We start from the raw sequence: 22,321 nt of genomic DNA on the forward strand, positions 1-22,321 counted from the left end.
TGCAAAACAATCAGAAGCCAAGAAGTGCCTGAGAATTGCCATGCAAACTCCATCTGCTGGTATCATTATGACTCCAATACTAAAGAAACTTTCAAGAAGATCTGCAGTTTTCCTTCCAATGGTTCAATAGGATGAAAATGCAAAACCACAAATGCTGTAAATCTAAAATAAAAGAAAATGCTGGAAAAACTCAGCTTCTTCCTTCCTTGTTTTGTCTTTCTTCTGCTTTCCTGAAGGGGAGGGCCATGTCCTTGTGGTTGGTCATCAGCCAACCAAAATAAACTTTGAGATCTATTGTGGTGAGTGATGACAACCCACCCCCTCCACTCATTCTGAGCCAGAAAATCACGGAACTCTCCAGCACGAAAACTGGCCTTTTGGCCCAACTTGTCCATATGGACCAAGTTGCCCATCTGATCTTGTCCCTCTTGCACCTGCTTGGACCATATCCCTCTAACCCTTTCCTTTGCATATACTGCCAAAATTCTACCAATCTATACTACTTTCACTGGCAACTCATTTCATATCCACAACTCCCTCTCTGTGAAGAATTTGCCCTTCAGGTCCCTTTTGAATCTTTCCCCCATTTCCTTAAATCTATGCCCTCTGTTTTAGATTCCCATTCTGGAGAAAAGACAGTGACAATGGAATCTTTCAATTCACCAGAACTGTAGCATACTGTTCCTCCATGCATGTTTTTTCATACTAAAGCCATGAGGTTGTAGATAACCCTTGAAGAACAGTAATCATGGCTTTGTTTGTCAAGGTTCAAATGTAGATGCACAAACTGAAGGTAACCTCATTGATGCCTGCACACAAGACATTGACCTGCTTTATATGATTGAATATCAGCTGAACATTAAAAAAGTGGAATTTCTTCTCAGTGTAGTTCAGTAGTTCGCAACCTTTTTATTTCCACTCACATCCAACTTTAAGTATTCCCGATGCCATAGGTGCTCTGAGATTAGTAAGGGATGGCTTAAGGTAGTAGGTAGGTGGAAAGAAAAAAGTTTGATAACCACTGTTTCAATCGTACCTAATTGACTCATTATGTGCACAGTTTCATAACTCCAAAGGAAATGGGCCGATGACAATTTTTCTCAAGCAAAGTATTTCAGTAATACTTGGGTCTCGAGCAGTGATTCTCAGCCTTCCCTTCCCACCCACATAACATCTTAAGCCATCCCTTACTAATCACAGAGCACCCATGGCATAGGGATTCTTTAAAACGTGGTATGTGAGTGGAAAGAAAAAGGTTTAAAACCACTGGTGTAGTTCTTCCAGAACTACGTGTGATGTGTGCAATGCGATGAGTGGGTCTTGCACGTCACCCTTCTTGATACAGATGTTCATAATCCTGCATGCTGCATTGAAAAAAAATGGGAACAAAAGGATAGCCTCATTGTAACCAAATTTTTCAGTGCTAATATTTAGCCAACTCTGAGGATCAGATGAAATAGGAAGAAAAGCAAACACAAATTCAAAGACTGAAATGAAACTGCTGGAAATATAATAATGCCAAATCAGGAAAACACAACTATTCTTAATGTAATGTAAAACCTTCAAATCACCTGATGGATTTAATTACATTTCCCAAACATGAACTGAATTTGGAATCTGAGTCAATTATAGAGATGCATCGAAATCTTTGTACTCTGCCATCCATTTCTTAATTTGTATGCAGCAAGGGATAAACTCTCCACTGGCAGTATAATCAGATGGGCTCCTGAAGAATGGAAGTAAAAGAAACATGCATGGGCTATTTGGTTTCATAAAACCATTGCACAAATGGAATAAAAATTCTTATGTTTATCAGAATCTTTTAAAACCATTTGATTCAAATGGCATGTCAATAGGAAAGGTTCTTTCTTGAATGATTAAAATCAACTTAGAAGTAAGTTACTAAAAATATATAGATTTAAATTTTTGTTTGAGGCAGTCATCTATCATCCATGTTCTCTTGGACTGACTTTGGTTCTAGGTTGTCAAACAACAGCTCTTTTCAGATTAGACACTCAACAGAAATGTAATGGGACATGAAATTGCATTTCGTCTGCCATCAGGAAGTCAAAGATTCGCCATGATTTTTTTCCGGCGCCCCTTGCAGTCAGAAAGAGAAGCAAAGAGTGTCCCCTCAGAGTCTATGGATTCACCTCCAGCACTCCCGCAGCCTCTACAGCTGCACAAGTCTCTAGTTCAATTAAACCATCGGCAACCAGAGCCCAGATCCAAGCCTCCGACATGATGAAGAAGCCTTCAGCACCCAAGGCCCTTTGGGAGTCTTTCTTGCCATCAGCACCCTCTCAAATCAGATGTTATTGTTTATTGAACAACTGCTTGCTTTACCCCTACAACTTCATGGTTCAGTATGACAAATAGTAGCATCTAAAAAAATTGATGATGGTAGTGGATTGTATAAAAACAGGCATTGGGTCAGAAGAGAGATTGAAAACATGGCTGAATGGTGTACTTACAGCATACTCGCATTGAATGTCACCAAAACCAAGGAGCTGATTGTGGACTTTAGGAAGGGAAAAGCAGAGGTGTATAATCCAGTGATCAGAGCTGGAAAGGGTGAGCAAATTTAAATTCCTGAAAGTCACTTTCTCAGGAGACCTTTCCTGGACCAAACACACTCATGGCATCGTGAAGAAAGCATGTCAGTGCCTTTACTTCCTCAGGAGTTTGGTATGACATTGAAAACTTTGACAAACTTCTATAGATGTGTAATGGAAAATGTGTTGACTGGCTGGATCATGGCCTGGTATGGGGTGCAAAGTCCTGCAAAAGGTAGTGGACATAGTCCAGAACATCACAGGTAAAACTCTCCCCACCGTCGAGAAAATCCATACGGAATACTGTTGTCAGAGAGTAGCAGCAATCATTAAGGATCCACTCCACCTAGGACATGTTATATTCTTACTGCTTCCATCAGGAAAGAGGTATTAGTGCCACAAGATGTGTACCACAAGGTTCAGGAACAGTTGTTAACCCTCCATCATCAAACTCCTCATGGACTCATTTAAGAACCTCTTTGCATATTATTTATTGGTGAATTTTTTTCTCTGTTTTGCACAGTCAGTTTGGTTACAGTTCTCTCTTTTGTATACATGATTTTTTTTTGGGTTCAGCTTTTTGCACAACCTTTAACTAAAAATTCTGCCTGACCTGCAGGATAAAGAATCACAGGATTGCATGTGATGTCAAATATATACTCTGACAATAAATCTGAATTTTGAACTTTTCCCCTTCACTGCCCCCTCCACCCCATTTTCTTCCCTCTTTTTCCTTAAACCATATTTATTCTGGGTTTTTTTTTTCTCCTCTGGTCTTCAATAACTATTCTTCATAACTTTCCATGGCCTTTCCATCTGCGCTGTATTCCTGATGACCTGGTTCCACCCCGTCCTGCGGCTGTAACTATGGCCCCTCCCTCTTTTGACCTTGTATAAAGCCTCTAAGCCTGGGTTATGGCCCTGTCCATTGGGAATAAAAGCCTGTGGATGAGTGATCAGTCTCAGCACCTGGAGATATTTACTGTGCGTCACCACCCTGCCCACTCTGGGCAGCAAAAGAACATTCACTCTTGTCCATTTCATATTGGAATGTGCAATTTTTTTTTAAATGATCTGAAAATAAAGCAAAACATAATCTAAGTTGGAGGGGCATATGTGCACCATTTGTGAATCACTTCAGCTGAGCAGAGAGAGCAATGTTGGCAGCTGAGGTGAGGCACCACTAAGACAACATCAGCAATAAGGAGAATGCAGCGATACACACAGAGGATTATAGGATTCAATGAAATCAAGGGTATGAGAAAATTGGAGCAGAAGTTAGTTGTTCATACTGTCAGGCCTATCCAACCATTCATGGATGCTGCCCCAGGCCTCATCTCCTCTTATGTACTACACAACTCTCCATTTCCTCATCTTTAAAAAAAAATAAATACTTCCAGTGATTTCGCTCCCACAAGCACCTGGGGTAGAACATTTTGGGAATTCACCACCTTCAATGGTATGTTCCTATATACCCCAGTTTTACATGTCCTCCCCTTAATTTAAAATGTTGCTTCAGCCAGGTTCAGCTCCAAACTTAACATTTAAGACTGCCTCTTTTAACATAACATAACAATTACAGCACGGAAACAGGCCATTAGGCCCTTCTAGTCCGCACCGAACCAAACACCCCTTTCTAATCCCACCTCCCTGCACAATGCCCATAACCCTCCATCTTCTTCTCATCCATATACCTGTCCAACCTTTTCTTAAATAATACAATTGACTCCGCCGCCACTATTTCTCCCGGAAGATCATTCCACACAGCTACCACTCTCTGAGTAAAGAAGTTCCCCCTCATGTTACCTCTAAACCTCTGCCCCTTAATTCTTAACTCATGTCCTCTTGTTTTAAACTTTCCTCCTCTTAACGGAAATAGTCTATCCACATCCATTCTGTCTATCCCTTTCATAATCTTAAATATTTCTATCAAATCCCCTCTCAACCTTCTACGCTCCAAAGAATAAAGACCCAATCTGTCCAATCTCTCCCCATACTCCAGATGCTTAAACCCAGGCAACATTCTGGTAAACCTTCTCTGCACTCTCTCCACTCTGTTTATATCCTTCCTATAATTAGGCGACCAGAACTGCACACAGAACTCCAAATTAGGCCGCACCAACGTCCTATACAATCTCAACATCACCTCCCAACTCCTATATTCCATGCAATGATTGATAAAGGCCAGCATACTAAAAGCCTTCTTCACCACCCTATTCACGTGAGTTTCTACCTTCAGGGAGCGATGTACCGTCACTCCTAAATCTTTCTGCTCTTCTGTATTCCTCAATGCTCTCCCATTTACCACATATGTCCTATTCTGATTCTTCTTACCAAAATGAAGCACCTCACACTTATCAGCATTAAATTCCATCTGCCATTTTTCTGCCCACTTTTCTAAGCAGCCCAAATCCCTCTGCAATCCTTGAAAACCTTCTTCATTATCCACTATTCCACCTATCTTAGTATCGTCTGCATATTTACTAATCCAATTCACCACCCCATCATCTAGATCATTAATGTATATAACGAACAACAATGGGCCCAATACAGATCCTTGAGGCACACCACTGGTCACCGGCCTCCAACCTGACAGACAATTATCCACTACCACTCTCTGGCCTCTCCCTTTCAGCCAATGTTCAATCCATTTGACTATCTCAAAATTTATACCTAAAGACTGCACCTTCCTAACTAACCTTCCATGTGGTACCTTATCGAAGGCCTTACTGAAGTCCATATAGACAACATCCACTGCGCTACCCTCATCCACATTCCTAGTCACCTCTTCAAAAAATTCAATCAGATTGGTCAAACATGACCTTCCTCCCACAAATCCATGTTGAATGCTCCTGATCAGACCCTGTCTATCCAGATGTTTATAAGTACTATCTCTAAGAATTTTCTCCATTAATTTACCTACCACAGACGTCAAACTTACAGGCCGATAGTTGCCAGGCTTCCTCCTTGAACCCTTTTTAAATAACGGAACCACATGCGCAATGCGCCAATCCTCCGGCACTATCCCCATATCTAATGACATTTGAAAAATTACCGCCAGAGCCTCTGCTATTTCCTCCTTCACTTCTCTCAATGTCCTGGGGAAGATCCCGTCTGGTCCCGGAGACTTATCCACCTTTATATTCTTCAAAAGCCTTAAAACTACACCTTTTGTAATCTCTATATTCCCCATATTTACCCAATTTGCTTTTTTTATCCCACATCTCCTAATATCCTTCTCCTTAGTGAATACCGAAGAAAAGAAACTGTTCAATATCTCCCCCATTTCTCTAGGTTCCACACACAGTTTTCCACTCTGATTTTCTAAGGGACCAATTTTGTCTCTAGCTTTCCTCTTACCATTAACATATTTGTAGAACTCTTTTGGATTAGTTTTCACCCTGCTTGCCATAGTTTTCTCATACCTTCTTTTAGCTTTCCTAATTCCTCTCTTAAGATTCCTCTTACATTCAATGTATCTTTCAAACATCTCCTTAACTCCATGCTTCTTATATCTAATGTACGCCTCCCTTTTTCTTCGAACCAAGTTTCCAATATTCCTTGAAAACCACGGCTCTCTCAAACCTTTTGCCCCTCCTTTTAACCTAAACCATGTTAAGAATGCAGGAATGGTTAGCAAGGATTGAAAATAGTCCATTTAAATAAAATAGTCCATTTAAATAAAAGTATGTTTTATTATTTTCTTATGGTTCTTAACTCAAATTAGAATGACAATAAAAATCTCCCTTTCCAGCAAATATTTGAATGAGATCTTGCAAACTGAATTATTTTAAAATCCAAATGAGAGGAGTATATACAAAATTTTCCTTAGTTTTTGTACCTCATTGATGATTTTACTGTATTCCAGGAAAACTGATGGAGTGTCCCATTCTGTTGGGAGTAGGGATCTCTTTCTCAGTTTTCTGGTCTTAAAGGTGTTGTTACCTCCAGGGATTCCAGGGACCTTGCCTGCTGTTTGTGTGGAGTTCGGATAGTCTCTCTTGTGTCTCAATGGAGTTTCTCCCAGGTGCTCCAGTTTCGTACCACTTCCAAAGATGTGCTAGTTGGTTAATTGGCTTCTGTAACTTAAGTGGAAGGACGAGGTAAAATAATCATAATGGAGTTCAGACATATGAGAGAGAAGAAAGAACAAATTATCAGGGTATAAATGGAGTGGGAGCAACAGAAATGTTGCAGAAAGACAATGTGTATTTGAAAAATCGAGTAATGTCCTTCTGTGTCCAAGTAAGTAAACACTGGGGAAGAGTCAGCAGAGCCATCGCAGATTCTTAAATGGAGTGCTAATAATCAGATTCTCATTCAGAACAAAATGAGAAGTGATAATTAAGTTGATTCTGCTTTGTTAATTTTGGAAATTTGCATACTAGATTTCAGGGTATTATTCCATTCAAAGGTGGTTCCATGTCCTGGTTATCTTCTCATTATACAAGGCAGAAGATACAAGTAGGTTTGCATTGTTCTCATCAGGGGGCAGTATGTTCCTACTGACATCACAACATCTACGACTTACGAAGTCTGGTTAGCAACTGCTTTCACACCACAAGGAGCTGTCCAGTTAGAGCAGGGCTTCGTTGCTCTATTAATGATTCGATGATTAAGGCCCCTTGCTTCACAGATTCTTGAATTGTTTCCATGCTCTACAAATAAATGAACATTAACATCAGTTTCATTAAAAAAAAATGAACCCAAAAGTGAACAATTACCTTTTAGCAAATGAATGAGTGTAAACCATTCCACATTCATATTTTGTGCCCAATACTCAGGTATACAATTAAAATCTCACTCAGGATCATTGCTCCTTTCCTTTGCCCAACACATTCAACAAACTCACAACGTCACAAGTTCTAATCATTATGCCATCCATCATTGCACACTGACTCTGTCATTTATAAATTAGTTATACAGAAGCACAGCTAATATTTGATGTTTCTCTATTCACTCAATCCATTTGCTTTGTTCTTTGACCTCACGAATAGATATTTTACCCCTGATGTCTGTGGCACCTGATTCTTACAACTGGTTCTTCTCTATATTCACAGATTGCAATTGAGACAGCCATTAAATGACTATAACCCAAAGGGAAATTTACCTGAACTCCATCATGACAAGAGAATTCAATGTCTTCCAAAAATTTAACATTCCCACTGGTTCAACAAAATCCCTTTCGATTAAATGTTCAACATGGATTATAGTAGAGTCCACAACTCTATGATTCCACATGTAATGAGAAGGCACCCAGACCAATGTGTTTCCATGACAAGAGCATTTGGAGGTCAATGCATTCAGCTAAAAGAGTGCACAATGTTTTGAGGTACCCAGCTGCCTGCATTACCATGCACCATCTACACCTGGGGCAGGCAACCTTTTACCATGCTTGGGCCGAATGGGGTGTCAGTGGTTGAAGAGGGGAACACTGATGTTACCAGTAATTTTTAAAAAAATAGTAATTTCAAATATTCCTTGCCTGGGGTCTCTTGGGTAATGACATAACCAGTGTGACAGGCCCAGAGGACCCCAAAACCCAGCAGCAATAGAAATTCACTAAGACAAATTATTACTATTAACTTAACTTAACCCTCTTCTAATTCTAAGTGTTTGTATGTAATGTGTGTTTTAGGTCAGAAAAGTTCTTTGATTCACAGTCCAATCTCCTTCAAGTTCACTGGTATCAGGCAATTCTTATACTGTGCACAGAATTTAACATTTATAAATCTTCACCAGGCTTTGGTGCTTGAAAGGAAAATGATTACCGCTCAGAAAGGTTCTTGTTGGATTTCAGAGAGAGATTTGTTGCTCATTGGACACAAACTGATTCCTTCCGATCAGCCACTTCAGTGTCTTGCTGAAGAAACTTGCCCCATCAGGGTTCTCCAGATGATAACCTCTTTCTTTCAGGTCACCAGAGTTCTTTTTCTGTTTCCCTTATCTCAGGTGAAACATTATACAGCCAGCCATCTCCTCTTGTAGGGACCACAAGGGCTTTGACCAGGCTGAACTAAGCACTCGCAACCTTTCTTCAAATTTTTTTTTCCACAAGTTTGCCAGCTTGTCCTGTTCCAGTCCCAGCTGCTGCTGCTAAACTGTAGAACTGATCTCTCTCTCTCTCTCTCTCTCTCTCTCTCTCTCAGAGAAAACCACGTGATCTACTTAGAACAGTAAACTACACTCAGACGGACTGTGGCTTCGGACCAAATTTTCTAAGTCCATTCATCTCCACAGTATGCCCAATAAACACCTACTTGTGAAGTCCTTCAGCAAAGCAGTTTCCATTGTTTTTACAAAGGCATTGGGAACTTGGACTGCCCAGCTTAAGCAGAGCTCTGGCATTTTAAAAAAGCCCTCCACAATTTATATTCCAAAAACATATCTATACATAATATAAAATATAATCTGTCACACCAGGAGATGCCATCCTTTCTTTTCAATGTTCCCCCCAACCCCTCCCCTCCCCTCCCTCCACTTACTTGCAGCTCAGCTTTTTTCACTTCCCATTGTGCTTTCTCCATCTCGAAATGCGCCTACTTGTGTTGAATGAAGTGCAAAGTCCCCGGCATGGTGTACGCGTCAGGCTCGCTGTGGTTTTCTAAGACAATTTTATCCAGCACCACCGGAGCCAGGCTCGGACAGCCAGCGTTGCCAACCATCAAAGTGCCGGCCCTGGCGTTTCCTGGATGGGACCAAGGTGGATGGCAGCAGTGGGCACCAGAACCCCATTTCAAATGGTAGAAATACCACCGCTCCAAGTTTGAGTGTCCACCTGCCGCAGCTGTCGCTGGCCTCCTCAGTGGAGTGGGAGAGAGACAAGTAGCTGTGTGTGACGCAGCAGTTGGGTCAATGGATGCCTCACCATATTGCACGGCGTGCTACAGGACATCCACGCAGCTTGCTAACCTGTGTGGATCGTTGAAGCCATCGTCCATGAGGAGTAGGTGGATGTCTTCCGGCATCTGTTCAAGAAATATCTGCTTGAACAGTAAGCAAGGCCTGTGGCCGTCCATTAATGGCAGCATATTGCTCACAGGGGTGTACAGCGTGCAGTCGCCCAGACTATGGCCTAACTGCTGCGTCACACACAGGCCCATCCATTCTACTGCTCATCCCCCTGCCAAATAGTAGGAGCTTCATTGCTTGGCTATGGCGCATGTGTGCACTGACAGAAGGTGGCATAGGGAAAAAAAATTGCATTGGGTTGCGGGCTGGATAAATTTGGATCGCAGGCCTGAGGTTGCCTACCCCTGACCTACACCATCTACAGCAGTCTGTAGATTGATCAGCCACCTCACCACCCATAGACTTAGGTTTAGGCAAACAAGGTGATTGAATAAGGTAAAAAAAAAAAGCCGACCCGAAGATAGGTATCATGCAGTTGCTTCAGCAACTTGCATCACAATAGTTTCTGAAGAAACACCTGTCTTGACTCTCTCTGCTTGTAAAGCACCATGACACTCTTAGAACAGCAAGTTCCCCTCCAGACAGAATGCAGCTCCGACAGGCTCTTTCATCTGTTGCCTTATTGTAAACAACAATCCATTAGTGAAGTCTCTTGGGCACTCTCCAAAGCTTTTGCAAAGGCTCTGAGGCCCTGACATGTCTAGCACTAGCAGAGCTCCAGTATTTTAAATAAGATCTGTTTTAAAGTATTTGTATGTGACCTAACAAACCTTGCCCCAATTTATCTCTCAAAAACATATTTACATTGTGTCACAGCATATTTGACATAAAGTACCTTATCTTCATTTTCATGGGCCATTTAACATTGTAATGTGTCTTAATTCAATTCAAAGTAACAAAATATGACACCAAGACTCAAAGGTTTTCTGAAACCTGGAAGAAGTGCAGAAATTTTAGAATCGAATGCCAAACTGCAAAGCTTAGTTTGATAAAATGTTATTGTCACGTGTACCAAGATACAGTCAAAAACTGTTTTGCATTCAAGTCAAGCTATCCTTTTGTGCATTAGGTAGTGCAAAATAAAACAAAAGTTCAGACTATATTTTTACAGAGAAAGAGTTCTGTTGAAAAGAGTGGAGGGGCAGCATCATTTTATTCATAGGAATGTGGCGAGCTGCACTGATCCACAAGCAAACCGGGTCACAGAGGTGCAGGCTCACACTGAGCTTGGTCCTGGTGGTTGGGGGGGTGGGGGTCGCAAACGATCATGGGGGTCATGCCGATAAGCTCTTGGAGAGTTCCAGTAAAGTCAGTTGGTTGGTCAGTTTCTGTATTGTTTTTCCTTTTTTCACCTCCCAGCACACCGAGCACAGTGGTGACCCCAACAGTCCAAAATGGCATTTTAGACCTAACGATGAATGACACGAGCGTATAGAACACAATCTCGCTGAAGCTGCTGACTAGTCTGGTTCAAACAGGCTGAGGCCCAGTTTCAGGTCAGGCAGATCACCATAGTCTCCACAAGATATTACTCAGTCAGGAGACTGCTGGATGAATCATCAACTTTTTACATCAGCCGCACCTTCAGCCTTTCCCGCCGTGAACGAGAGGCATGGCAGCTCCACATATACAGTCTGGGCAACTGCACGCTGTCACCTTTATGAGCAATATCCTGCCATTATTGGATGGCCACAGGGCTTGCTTATTGTTCAAGCAGATATTTCTTGAACAGATGCTGGAAGACATCCACCTACTCCTCATGGACGACGACTTCAACAATTCACACAGGTTAGCAGGCCGTGTGGATGTCCTGTAGTACGCCATACAATATGGTGAGGCATCCATTGACCTAACTGCTGCGTCACACACAGCTACTTGTCTCTCTCCCACTCCACTGAGGAGGTCAGCGACAGCTGCGGCAGGTGGAGACTCAAACTTGGAGCAGTGGTGTTCCAACCATTTGAAATGGGGTACTGGTGCCCACTGCTGCCATCCACCTTGCTACCATCCAGGAAATGCCAGGGCCAGCTGTCGCTGATAGCTATGAGGGTAGGCTGCTGAGACAGTCTCCTTTATCTATGGGACCGGCGCTCAGGATGGCGTTTCCTCGTGGACACAGGGACGGAGTTCAGCCCCCCCTTGAACGGAGACATCTGCGCTGGGTAGTCGGGACCGTCACTCACTGCCACCAACAATAGCAGCATATACACATCTGGCATGCGGACCATCCCGCTCGAGTTCAGCTCCTGCCATTTTACTTGGACCTTCACTTTGGCTGATGTGTCTCAGCCCCTACTGAGTGCAGACTTCCTTCAAGCCGCCTCTGCCTCCTGGTGGACATGAAAGGGCACCATCTGGTCAATTCCAAGACCTTCCAGACCATCAAGAAGCCAAGTTCCCGGCCCCCCACCTCAACTTGGTAACCTTATTGGGCAACAAGCTTGCCAGAATTCCCAGCCATTATAATGGCACAGTTCTCTACTACGATCCTGAAACATGGTGTCCGCATAGTGCCAAAGGAGGATTTGGCCACATCCTCCACTGAGCTTGTCTATGGGGCCCCAATGACTGCCCCAGGACAGTTTGTGCCAGCGGCTTGCAGACAGGAGGAAACACTTACGGTGCTACTAATGCAACTTTGCGAGAAGTCTAGCTCCATCCTACACCCAGAAGGATCTCGAAGACTTCAAATACATCTTTATAATGAGAGGCGTAAACCGGATGCCCCTTCAGCACTCGTATGAGGGTCCATACAAGGTGTTACGACATAATGGGACTACGTACCCTTTGGACATTGGGGTAGGCAGGAAACTTTCACAGTCAACTGCCTCAAACCAGCACACTTCGACCTTGACCAACCAGTAACTGTTCCAGCCGCACAGTGGAGAGGTCGGCCTCCCAAACATATGAACTTTTTTACGAACTGTGGACTCAGCACCTCTGAACACCGGATCTGGGCTGGGGCGTGGATTATGTAGTGGGCTGCACTGATCCACAAGCGTACCGGCTCACAGAGGTGCAGGATCACATTGGGCTGACGTCACAATGGTCCTGGGGGGTGGGGCGAAAAGGATAATGGGGATCATGGTAATAAGCTCTCGGAGAGTTCCAGAAAAGATTCCATGTGGCTTTTCTTTCATTCGCTGCACAGCACACCAACCACAGGAGCTCCATTCAATAATGTGGTAACATCCGGGATAAAGCTATCCTTGAATCTGGTGGTATGTGCATCTTCTGAATGACTGGAGGAGGTGGTGGTGGTAGGGGTTGGGGGGTGGGGTTGGTGGGAGAAAAATAAGTGGCTGAGATTTGATGGGTCTTTTGAGAAATTAGCTGCTTACCCAAGGCAATAGGAAGTGTGAAGGGAGTTAAAGAAGGGGAGTTTTGTATTTTCATAATCAGGAATGAGCAATGAACTGAAAAAGGAACACACCAATCTTGGAGGGATATAGTGCTTAAAGTTATCAAAGTCATACAGTACAGAGGGACAAGGGCACAAACTGCTTTAAATACAATGATAAATATTTCAAAAGAAAGACATTTGGAAGGTCACACAGGTCAAAACAATATAAGGGATGGGTCTTATTCTGAGCTAGAATACAGGCTTCGGAGTTTTGGGGAGGCTCACGTTTACACAACATGGTTCAATTAAAGAATAGGATGGCTGCCTACTCTGAGGAACTCAGCTCTCTGGCTGACTGAAGGAATCAAGATAAAACCAGAGTGATGGTCATATGTTTATCTTGAAAACATTTTCACTGATAATGGGAAGAAAAGAACATCGTGCTGTTTTCTTCTGACTATAATCTGAACTGATCTTAAAAAATTGTGGCATCACATTTGTGTTATTGCATCCAGTGTAATTAAAGGACCAATTCCAAATAATAAAAGAACTAACAAGAAACGTCATAATACCTGTATCATTTCAATAGAAAATTGTAGAGTAATAATTTCAACTAAAAAAATGTGACACTTCAAAATTGCACATCCAGTTGAAGTTAGAACTGTTTTATTTCCGATAATTAGCGATGCTCTTGCCTTTTCATTTGGATTTCAGACACAGGGAATTACATATATTCTTTTACCCCATTTGTATTGTGGAACTCTATTGCACTTCCTCCCCCGCACACCATTTGATTGTTCTTCTGTCTCGTCTATGCTTGGAATTATCCCATTGGTAAACTTTTAGATACATAATTATTTTCTATTTAACAGGTCCTCCTTGGAGTTCGTGCCTCTGTAATTTCTCTGCTATGTATTTTGTATGTTTTTTTTTGTCATGTCTACGAATACATTTTTAAGAAAGGTATATACCAGAGTTCATATGTATATTTATGCCACAGTAGAGCCAAAGCATTTCTCGTATAACAATTTTCCAATCTTGAAATTCTTATCATCATGTAAAGTGTAATCATTTTTTTAATGTGGAAATATGGCAGGAAATTTGAATGGAGGAAGCTCTCACAATCAGCAGAATGATACTGATAAGAAAAAAAATGTCTTAATAATGTTAATTAAGCGTTAAGTGTATGATGTTTTTGTCCTCCTTTAAGACGATGACACTTTAACTAATATAAGGAACAATTGTCAGGGTACAACATCATCTTATAAGACAAGTTATCTGAATGAAATCTATATAAAAGGCAATGCCTGGAAAATGTAATCATACTATAACAACCATGTGGAAAGTCTAATATTTCAATTCAAATAACTGTCCAATCTGTCCATTATTCGGGTATTTACTCTTTGCAAATTTCCAATTTGATGTAATTTCCGAAACTAAGCAATCCAGTGTGGATGAATTCATTTTATGATTAGAAACACATTCTCATCATTTGTTTAACACAAACCTTGTGCTGCTGAGGTTTTTCTTAAATGTCACAGTGGCATTTCATTACTTTAGACTTGTGTGAGAAGGAAGGATGTTTAGATTCAATAAAAGTTATAGATGCCAAACAATCCTCATAAAAGCTTTGGTCTTCAGTCACTTTGAGTGGAATTAGGATCAAGTATCTTTCTTTTGAGAAACATCAAAGACTGATTCAAAGAAAAAGTTGATCCACAATTGCTGATATTACTGTTATATTCCAATGTCAGATAAAAGATCTAAATGAGAAAATTGAGATCAGTTTTGCTTCCATTCCTGAGATCCATAATACAACCATAATATCAGAATTATTATCAGGTTTATATTTTTTTCAATTTTATACTTGCTTGAAATATACATCAATTATTTTAAAGCCTTTCAAATAGCCAAGAAATTTATCTCAGGTATAAATCATGTTATGCAATGTTCTCCATCATCCTGTGGTGGACCAAAATTGCGGAGATCAGGCCGGCACATCGCGCAGCAGCAGACGTGGACAGAGATCGCTAAAGCAACTCCCAGGACAACGAACCGGCGGGGATAGAAGCTGGGGCAGCATCAGACCAACAGCCCAGCTAACTCAACAGAAACAGGCTGGGGAAGAAGGGCATTGAGTTCCCACCTGCTAATGTTATTCATATGGCAGACTCAGGCAAAGACAATGTGGTTGCGGATGCCTTGTCAAGACACAGCATCCACTCCCTGGTCAATGGTCTGGACTTCGCAGCACTGGTAGAGGCACAGAAGCAGGTCGATGAGAACCCGCAGTACAGGATCCCTGTCACAGGCCATCGGCTTCAAGACGTTCCAGTCAACACAGTTACTACCACCCTCCTGTGCGACGTGGCCACCAGGCAGGTTCGACCTATTGTCCCAACGGCATGGAGGCATCGAGCTTTTGACTCCATCCACGGGCTGGCACACCCATCCATCAGGACTACAGTCTGGCTGGTGGCCAGCAAGTATGTGTGGCATGGATTGAAGAAACAAGTCTGGGGGTGGGCCAAGGCGTGTTCTCAGTGCCAAACAGCCGAAGTGCAGCGACACACCAAGGTCCCCCCACAGCCTTTCGAGCCAATGGAACGCAGGTTTGACCACATTCACGTGGACATAGTGGGACCCTTGCCCATCTCTCAGGGTTTCTGCTACCTGTTCACAGTAGTTGACCGCTTCACCCAGTGGCCAGAAGCAATTCCCCTGGCTGACACATCCACCAGGTCCTGTGCCAAAGCACTCCTCTCATCCTGGATTGCAAGATTCGGACTGCCGAGGCGCACAGTTCACATCAGTTTGTGGACTGACATTGCCAACCTGTGGGGCGCTCAGCTATACCATATGATGGCATACCACCCGCAAGCCAAAGGCATGGTGGAGCATTTCTACAAGCATCTCAAGACCGCCCTCATGACCAGACTCAATGGCCCCAACTGGATGGACAAGCTACCATGGGCACTACTAGGCATCTGAACAACACCAAAAGAAGATCTCCACGCATCCTCCGCTGAATTCGTCTACGGAGTCCAACTCGTGGTTCCTGGGGATTTCGTTCCACAGACCAGAGAACAGCAGGAGGAGACAACCACCTTCCTGGACAGGCTGCGCGAAAAGGTCGGTAACCTGGTTCCAATCCCACCCTCCAGACACGGACAAGCCAAATCTAACATCCTCAAAGAACTCAAGGACTGTGAGTATGTGTTTATACGCAGAGGACCCCACCGTTCACCATTGCAGAAGCCATACGAAGGTCCCTTTCAAGTCATCCAAAACAACGGAGCCACCTTCGAGATGGACATCGGTGTAAACCAAAGGTCTTCACTACATATAGACTCAAGCCTGCCCACACAGGCCCAGCAGGACCTGTGGAGACACCAACACCTCGACGCACAGGCAGACCACAAAAGACTTTGGGGACTATACCTACAGACACTATAGACTGCAACGCCGGATCTGGGGGGAGGGGTCATGTGGCGACCCACAATTGCGGAGATTGGGCCAGCATATCGCATGGCAGCAGACGCGGAAGAGATTGCTAACGCAACTTCCAGGACAACTAACCGGCGGGGGTAGAAGCTGGGGCAGCATTAGACCAACAGACCTAAAATGCCGTTGGTCAAACTACCCAGCTAACTCAGCAGAAACAGGCTGGGGAAGAAGGGCATTCATATGGATGGATGTTCCCGCCCACTACTGTTATTCATATGGGTGACTCAGTCAATCAGCAAAAATGGTGGGAACTTGAACAGTATAAAAGCAGCCTTTCCAGCCCTAATAAAGGAGTGAGCTTAACCTGCCACACACTGTGTGTGTGTTTCTTTGTAGTGGTCGGCTATAATCCAATAATTTACAGGCAAAAAAAAAACTATCTATACATTATTGTGTCTACTGAAAATAATATTGGATTATCTAGGTAGTGGTACTTGTATACAATGGCCCAGAATTTCCTCAAAAACATGTACAGGTGGTCTTGGACTGACAGTACATGAGGCTTTGGGAAGACATGTTAGCGCGGAAATGGTGAAATGGTTGGCTATTGGGAGATTCCTGTCACTGATGGGGACAGAGTGAAGATACTCAGCAAAGCAATCTCCCAGTCTGCGTCCAGGCTCTCCACTGTAGAGAAGGTCTTAATGGGAGCACCGGATGCAGTAGATAACTCATGTAGATGCATATGAAGTGTGGCTTCATTTGGAAGGTCTGTTTAGGGTCCTGAATTGTGATGAGGGAAGAGGTATGGGTGCATGTGACCACAGGGTTAGGTGGTAAGGGAGTGATTGTTGGGAAGGGTTGAGTGGACTGATTAGTTTTGGGTGGGGGAGTAATGAGGGGAATTAGGCACACAAAATTTGGATTGGATTTTCAGGCATAGCTGAATAAAAAATAATTTTGATGGAATTTTAAATTCAAGGCTTTTTAAAAAAAAAATCAACTGCACCAGAATCTGTATTTTTTTATGAAGTAGAGCATAGAACATTACAGCACAGTGCAGGCACTTTGGCCAATAATATTGCCGACCCAAAATAATTTAATCTTTCCCTTCCTCACATCCATAACCCTCTATTTTTCTTACAGCCATGTTCGTATCTAAATGTTGAATGTCCTTACTGTACCAGCCTCCATCACCAGAAATCCATTCCAGGCACCCACTACTCTGTGTAAAAAAAGTTACCTAAACTTTCCTCTACTCACCTGAAACAGATGTCCTCTGGCAATTGCTATTGTCATTTAGGAAAAAGGAGATGGCTTTCTACTCTTATCTGTGCCTCTTATAATCTCATATACCTCTATTAAGTCACTTCTTATCTTTTGTAGCTCCAAACAAAAAAAATCGCCGGCTCAATCAACCTTACTTCATAACATATGTACTCCAATCCAGACAACATCCTGGTAAAGCTCCTGTGAACCCTCTCAAAATAAATCTCGAATTTGTTCAGTCTTGCAAAGGTTTGGTACGATATCAAAAAAACCTTTGCAAACTTCTTCAGATGTGTAATGAAAAGTGTACTGATCAGCTGCATCATAGCCTGGTTTGGGGGCACAAACCACTTTGAGAGGAAAGCCCTGCAAAAGGTAGTGGACACAGCCCAGTCTTCTTCTTCTTTGGCTTGGCTTCGCGGACGAAGATTTATGGAGGGGTAAAGTCCACGTCAGCTGCAGGCTCGTTTGTGGCTGACAAGTCCGATGCGGGACAGGCAGACACGGTTGCAGCAGTTGCAAGGGAAAATTGGTTGGTTGGGGTTGGGTGTTGGGTTTTTTCTCCTTTGTCTTTTGTCAGTGAGGTGGGCTCTCCAGTCTTCTTCAAAGGAGGTTGCTGCCCGCTGAACTCTGAGGCGCCAAGATGCACGGTTTGAGGCGATATCAGCCGACTGGCGGTGGTCAATGTGGTAGGCACCAAGAGCTTTCTTTAGGCAGTCCTTGTACATTACAGGCAAAGCTCACCCCACCAATGAGAAAATCTACAAGGAATGCTGCTGTTGGAAAGCAGCAACAATCATCAAGGATCTACACTACCCGCACACGCTCTGTTCTTGCTACTGCCAATGGGAAAGAGGTATTGGTGGCACAAAACATGCACCACCAGGTTCAGGAACACCTGCTACCCCTCCACTATCAGACTCCTCAACAACAAACTCAATCAGGGACTCATTTAAGGACTTCTACTTTGCACATTATTTATAAAAGATGCAAATTTAATTCTGTGAAAGAACGGTTGTGGAAAAAAAGACATAAGGCAACATTCAGGTATTCTGCAGTACTGAAGATTTTTTAGGATGGAAATTAGCCAAAGTTCTTTGACAATCCTAAAGAGGTTATGGACTTTGCTCAGTCTCTACCAATCATGCAGTTTCACAAACGATGTAGTCCTTCAAGGTCTCCAAAGAGAGTAGAGATGTAAGGTGGAATCCAGTTTTTTAAAAGAAATGGAAGCAATGATGACCGAAGTGGTAACGTTGATTTAAAAAAATAAATCTTTTTTTTTGAGAAGAGTTTAAATAGTTTAAATAATGATGATAGTTTAATGAAATGGGAGTTGGGAGAGGGAACTGGGTGGGCACTAGTTTCCAGAAGTCATCAGCTACCTGTGAGTTATCTCACACCCAATATTTTGTGGGAGTTACCGCTTTGGGTGGTTTAAACAGGAGGAGGTAGTCGTGTCCTCCGACCTGTTTTTTTTTTCTTTTTAATTTTTGGGTTAAGAACTGAAGGTTTTTTTTAATTATTTTTTTTTAAATAAATAATTTTTTTTAACTCTTTTTGTTTTCTGATTGTAAATGAGAGGGAATTAGGAGGTTTTTTTCTCCTTTTCTCTCTCTTTTTTGGGGGGGGTTTCTCTTTCTTCTTTCTTTTTTAAGAGGATGATGTCACAGAAGATAATAAGTCAAAAATTGAGGATGTTGAATTAGATGAAGAGGAAGATGAGGGGAAAGGTGATAAGAAGAAAAAGAAGAAAACCAAGTACAAATACATTGAGGGAGAAGAGTTTAATAAAATTAAGTTAATTTCGATAGAGAATTTTGAAGATGTTATAAATGAAGAATATGGAGAATTTTATGAGTTTGAACATTTTTTTTCTTTTTTTTTCTTTTTTTTATATAAGGGGAGGGGAAGGAAATAAAAAGTTTATCTGATTGTTTTTCTAAGGGATGTTTTTGTTCTCTCGATTAATTATAAAGGAAACTTGGTATGAATGGAAATTCTGTATTTATGTATTATTAACTATGATTTTTTGTATAACAGATATGTGGTTGATATATGATTTTAATATTTGAACTTAGTTTTAAAGTGGATTTCATTTGTTAAATACATGTATTATGTTTGATTTAAATATATGTTTAAGGGTATTATTATAGTATTGATATTTTTTTTGTTAGTAATTTTTTTTGTTGTTAAGTTTTATCCTTTTTTTTGTAAGTGGGGTTTTTTCTATTTTATTTACAATATTGTTAATTAATTCTTCACTCTTTATTTTGGGGGGAGGGTTGGACTAATTTTAAATTAGACAATTAATGTTGTGTTATAATTATTGGGGGGGTTAATTTGTGTAGTTTAATGATGTAGTATTCTAATTTTTCCCCTGTGATTACTACAGGGGAATCACGTTGCTCTCCATTGCAGGCAAAATCTTCGCTAGGATTCTACTAAATAGAATAATACCTAGTGTCGCCGAGAATATTCTCCCAGAATCACAGTGCGGCTTTCGCGCAAACAGAGGAACCACTGACATGGTCTTTGCCCTCAGACAGCTCCAAGAAAAGTGCAGAGAACAAAATAAAGGACTCTACATCACCTTTGTTGACCTCACCAAAGCCTTCGACACCGTGAGCAGGAAAGGGCTTTGGCAAATACTAGAGCGCATCGGATGTCCCCCAAAGTTCCTCAACATGATTATCCAACTGCACGAAAACCAACAAGGTCGGGTCAGATACAGCAATGAGCTCTCTGAACCCTTCTCCATTAACAATGGTGTGAAGCAAGGCTGTGTTCTCGCACCAACCCTCTTTTCAATCTTCTTCAGCATGATGCTGAACCAAGCCATGAAAGACCCCAACAATGAAGACACTGTTTACATCCGGTACCGCACGGATGGCAGTCTCTTCAATCTGAGGCGCCTGCAAGCTCACACCAAGACACAAGAGAAACTTGTCCGTGAACTACTCTTTGCAGATGATGCCGCTTTAGTTGCCCATTCAGAGCCAGCTCTTCAGCGCTTGACGTCCTGCTTTGCGGAAACTGCCAAAATGTTTGGCCTGGAAGTCAGCCTGAAGAAAACTGAGGTCCTCCATCAGCCAGCTCCCCACCATGACTACCAGCCCCCCCACATCTCCATCGGGCACACAAAACTCAAAATGGTCAACCAGTTTACCTATCTCGGCTGCACCATTTCATCAGATGCAAGGATCGACAATGAGATAGACAACAGACTCGCCAAGGCAAATAGCGCCTTTGGAAGACTACACAAAAGAGTCTGGAAAAACAACCAACTGAAAAACCTCACAAAGATAAGCGTATACAGAGCCGTTGTCATACCCACACTCCTGTTCGGCTCCGAATCATGGGTCCTCTACCGGCACCACCTACGGCTCCTAGAACGCTTCCACCAGCGTTGTCTCCGCTCCATCCTCAACATCCATTGGAGCGCTTACACCCCTAACGTCGAAGTACTCGAGATGGCAGAGGTCGACAGCATCGAGTCCACGCTGCTGAAGATCCAGCTGCGCTGGATGGGTCACGTCTCCAGAATGGAGGACCATCGCCTTCCCAAGATCGTGTTATATGGCGAGCTCTCCACTGGCCACCGTGACAGAGGTGCACCAAAGAAAAGGTACAAGGACTGCCTAAAGAAATCTCTTGGTGCCTGCCACATTGACCACCGCCAGTGGGCTGATAACGCCTCAAACCGTGCATCTTGGCGCCTCACAGTTTGGCGGGCAGCAACCTCCTTTGAAGAAGACCGCAGAACCCACCTCACTGACAAATGGCAAAGGAGGAAAAACCCAACACCCAACCCCAACCAACCAATTTTCCCTTGCAACCGCTGCAATCGTGTCTGCCTGTCCCGCATCGGACTTGTCAGCCACAAACGAGCCTGCAGCTGACGTGGACTTTATACCCCCTCCATAAATCTTCGTCCGCGAAGCCAAGCCAAAGAAAAAAAATTCTAATTTTTATTATCTTATTTTTTATTATTTCTTTAAATGTAATTTTTATTTTATTCATGTCATAAAATTTTAAATAAAGTTAAAAAAAAAGATATTGCCTTTAAAGTTCACTTATTGTAATCCCCAATAATTGATAAAAGCAGAGCTATTCAACAAAGCTGCAAATGCCCTTGAGAACTTAAGTAATTTAGAGTGTTTTTCACCTACCAATAGATCAGAGTGGGCAGCAAGGTCAGTGTTGTTGTTAGCACGACCCTATTACAGCACTAGTGACCAGAGTTTGAATTGGTGCTGTTTGTAATTCTGCCCTGACCTGCGTGTGTTTTCTCCAGATGTTCCGGTTTCCTCCCACCTTCCAAAATCATATGGGGTTGAATGGTTAACTGGGTGCAATTAGGCTTCACGGACTTCATGGGCCAGAATGATTATCTACCGTGCTGTATCATTAAAAAATTTTTTTAATTGAAGATCGATGTGTTTGGGAAAGCTGGAGCAAACAATATGATTTAATTAATCAGTTGCTGAAGAGTGGTAGACTTTATACAACATCCTAAGCTCAGACATTAGCAGAAGGCACAACAGCTGTACTGTTTCAATGGTTAAAATCTGGTTGTACCCTTGGAGGTATCTGGAGATTCCCAAGGTTTGACTTTTGCAAATCTGCATCCAGTTTTCGGGAATTAAGTGAGCATTTTCATACTGTGCAGACTCCACAGAGAGGAAACCAAATTCCTCCTGTGTGGATTTCTCAGTAGCTTGGTTTGTAAAACTCTAATACACTTCCTGACAGATTTACATGTCTATCTGATAAAAAATATAATAAATTCACT

General features: G+C 42.4%; 1 protein-coding gene and 1 long non-coding RNA gene across 4 annotated transcripts in view; one reads left to right on the forward strand and one right to left on the reverse strand.

Annotated features, from left to right (window-relative positions):
* Positions 1-6,230: 6,230 nt before the first annotated feature.
* Positions 6,231-22,321, reverse strand: part of crppa (CDP-L-ribitol pyrophosphorylase A) — a 326,889-nt gene continuing 310,798 nt past the window's right edge. The window contains exons 10-11 of one of the 2 annotated variants that reach the window (XM_069913762.1): positions 7,087-7,213; positions 6,231-6,640 (exon numbers count right to left, since the gene is read on the reverse strand). In XM_069913762.1, coding sequence (XP_069769863.1) covers positions 7,109-7,213 — 105 coding nt within the window. In that variant the 3' untranslated portion in view covers positions 6,231-6,640; positions 7,087-7,108. Of the gene's footprint in view, positions 7,214-22,321 lie in introns of both variants that reach the window. The other variant, XM_069913763.1, reaches the window with a different exon arrangement.
* LOC138751477 (uncharacterized) overlaps positions 11,482-22,321 on the forward strand; it is a 64,762-nt gene continuing 53,922 nt past the window's right edge. For both annotated transcript variants that reach the window (XR_011349971.1, XR_011349972.1), the window contains exon 1: positions 11,482-12,688. This is a non-coding gene — a long non-coding RNA (uncharacterized lncRNA). The remainder of the gene's footprint in view (positions 12,689-22,321) is intronic.

This window comes from Narcine bancroftii, chromosome 1 (assembly GCF_036971445.1).
Source record: "Narcine bancroftii isolate sNarBan1 chromosome 1, sNarBan1.hap1, whole genome shotgun sequence".
NCBI classification, from domain to species: domain Eukaryota; kingdom Metazoa; phylum Chordata; class Chondrichthyes; order Torpediniformes; family Narcinidae; genus Narcine; species Narcine bancroftii.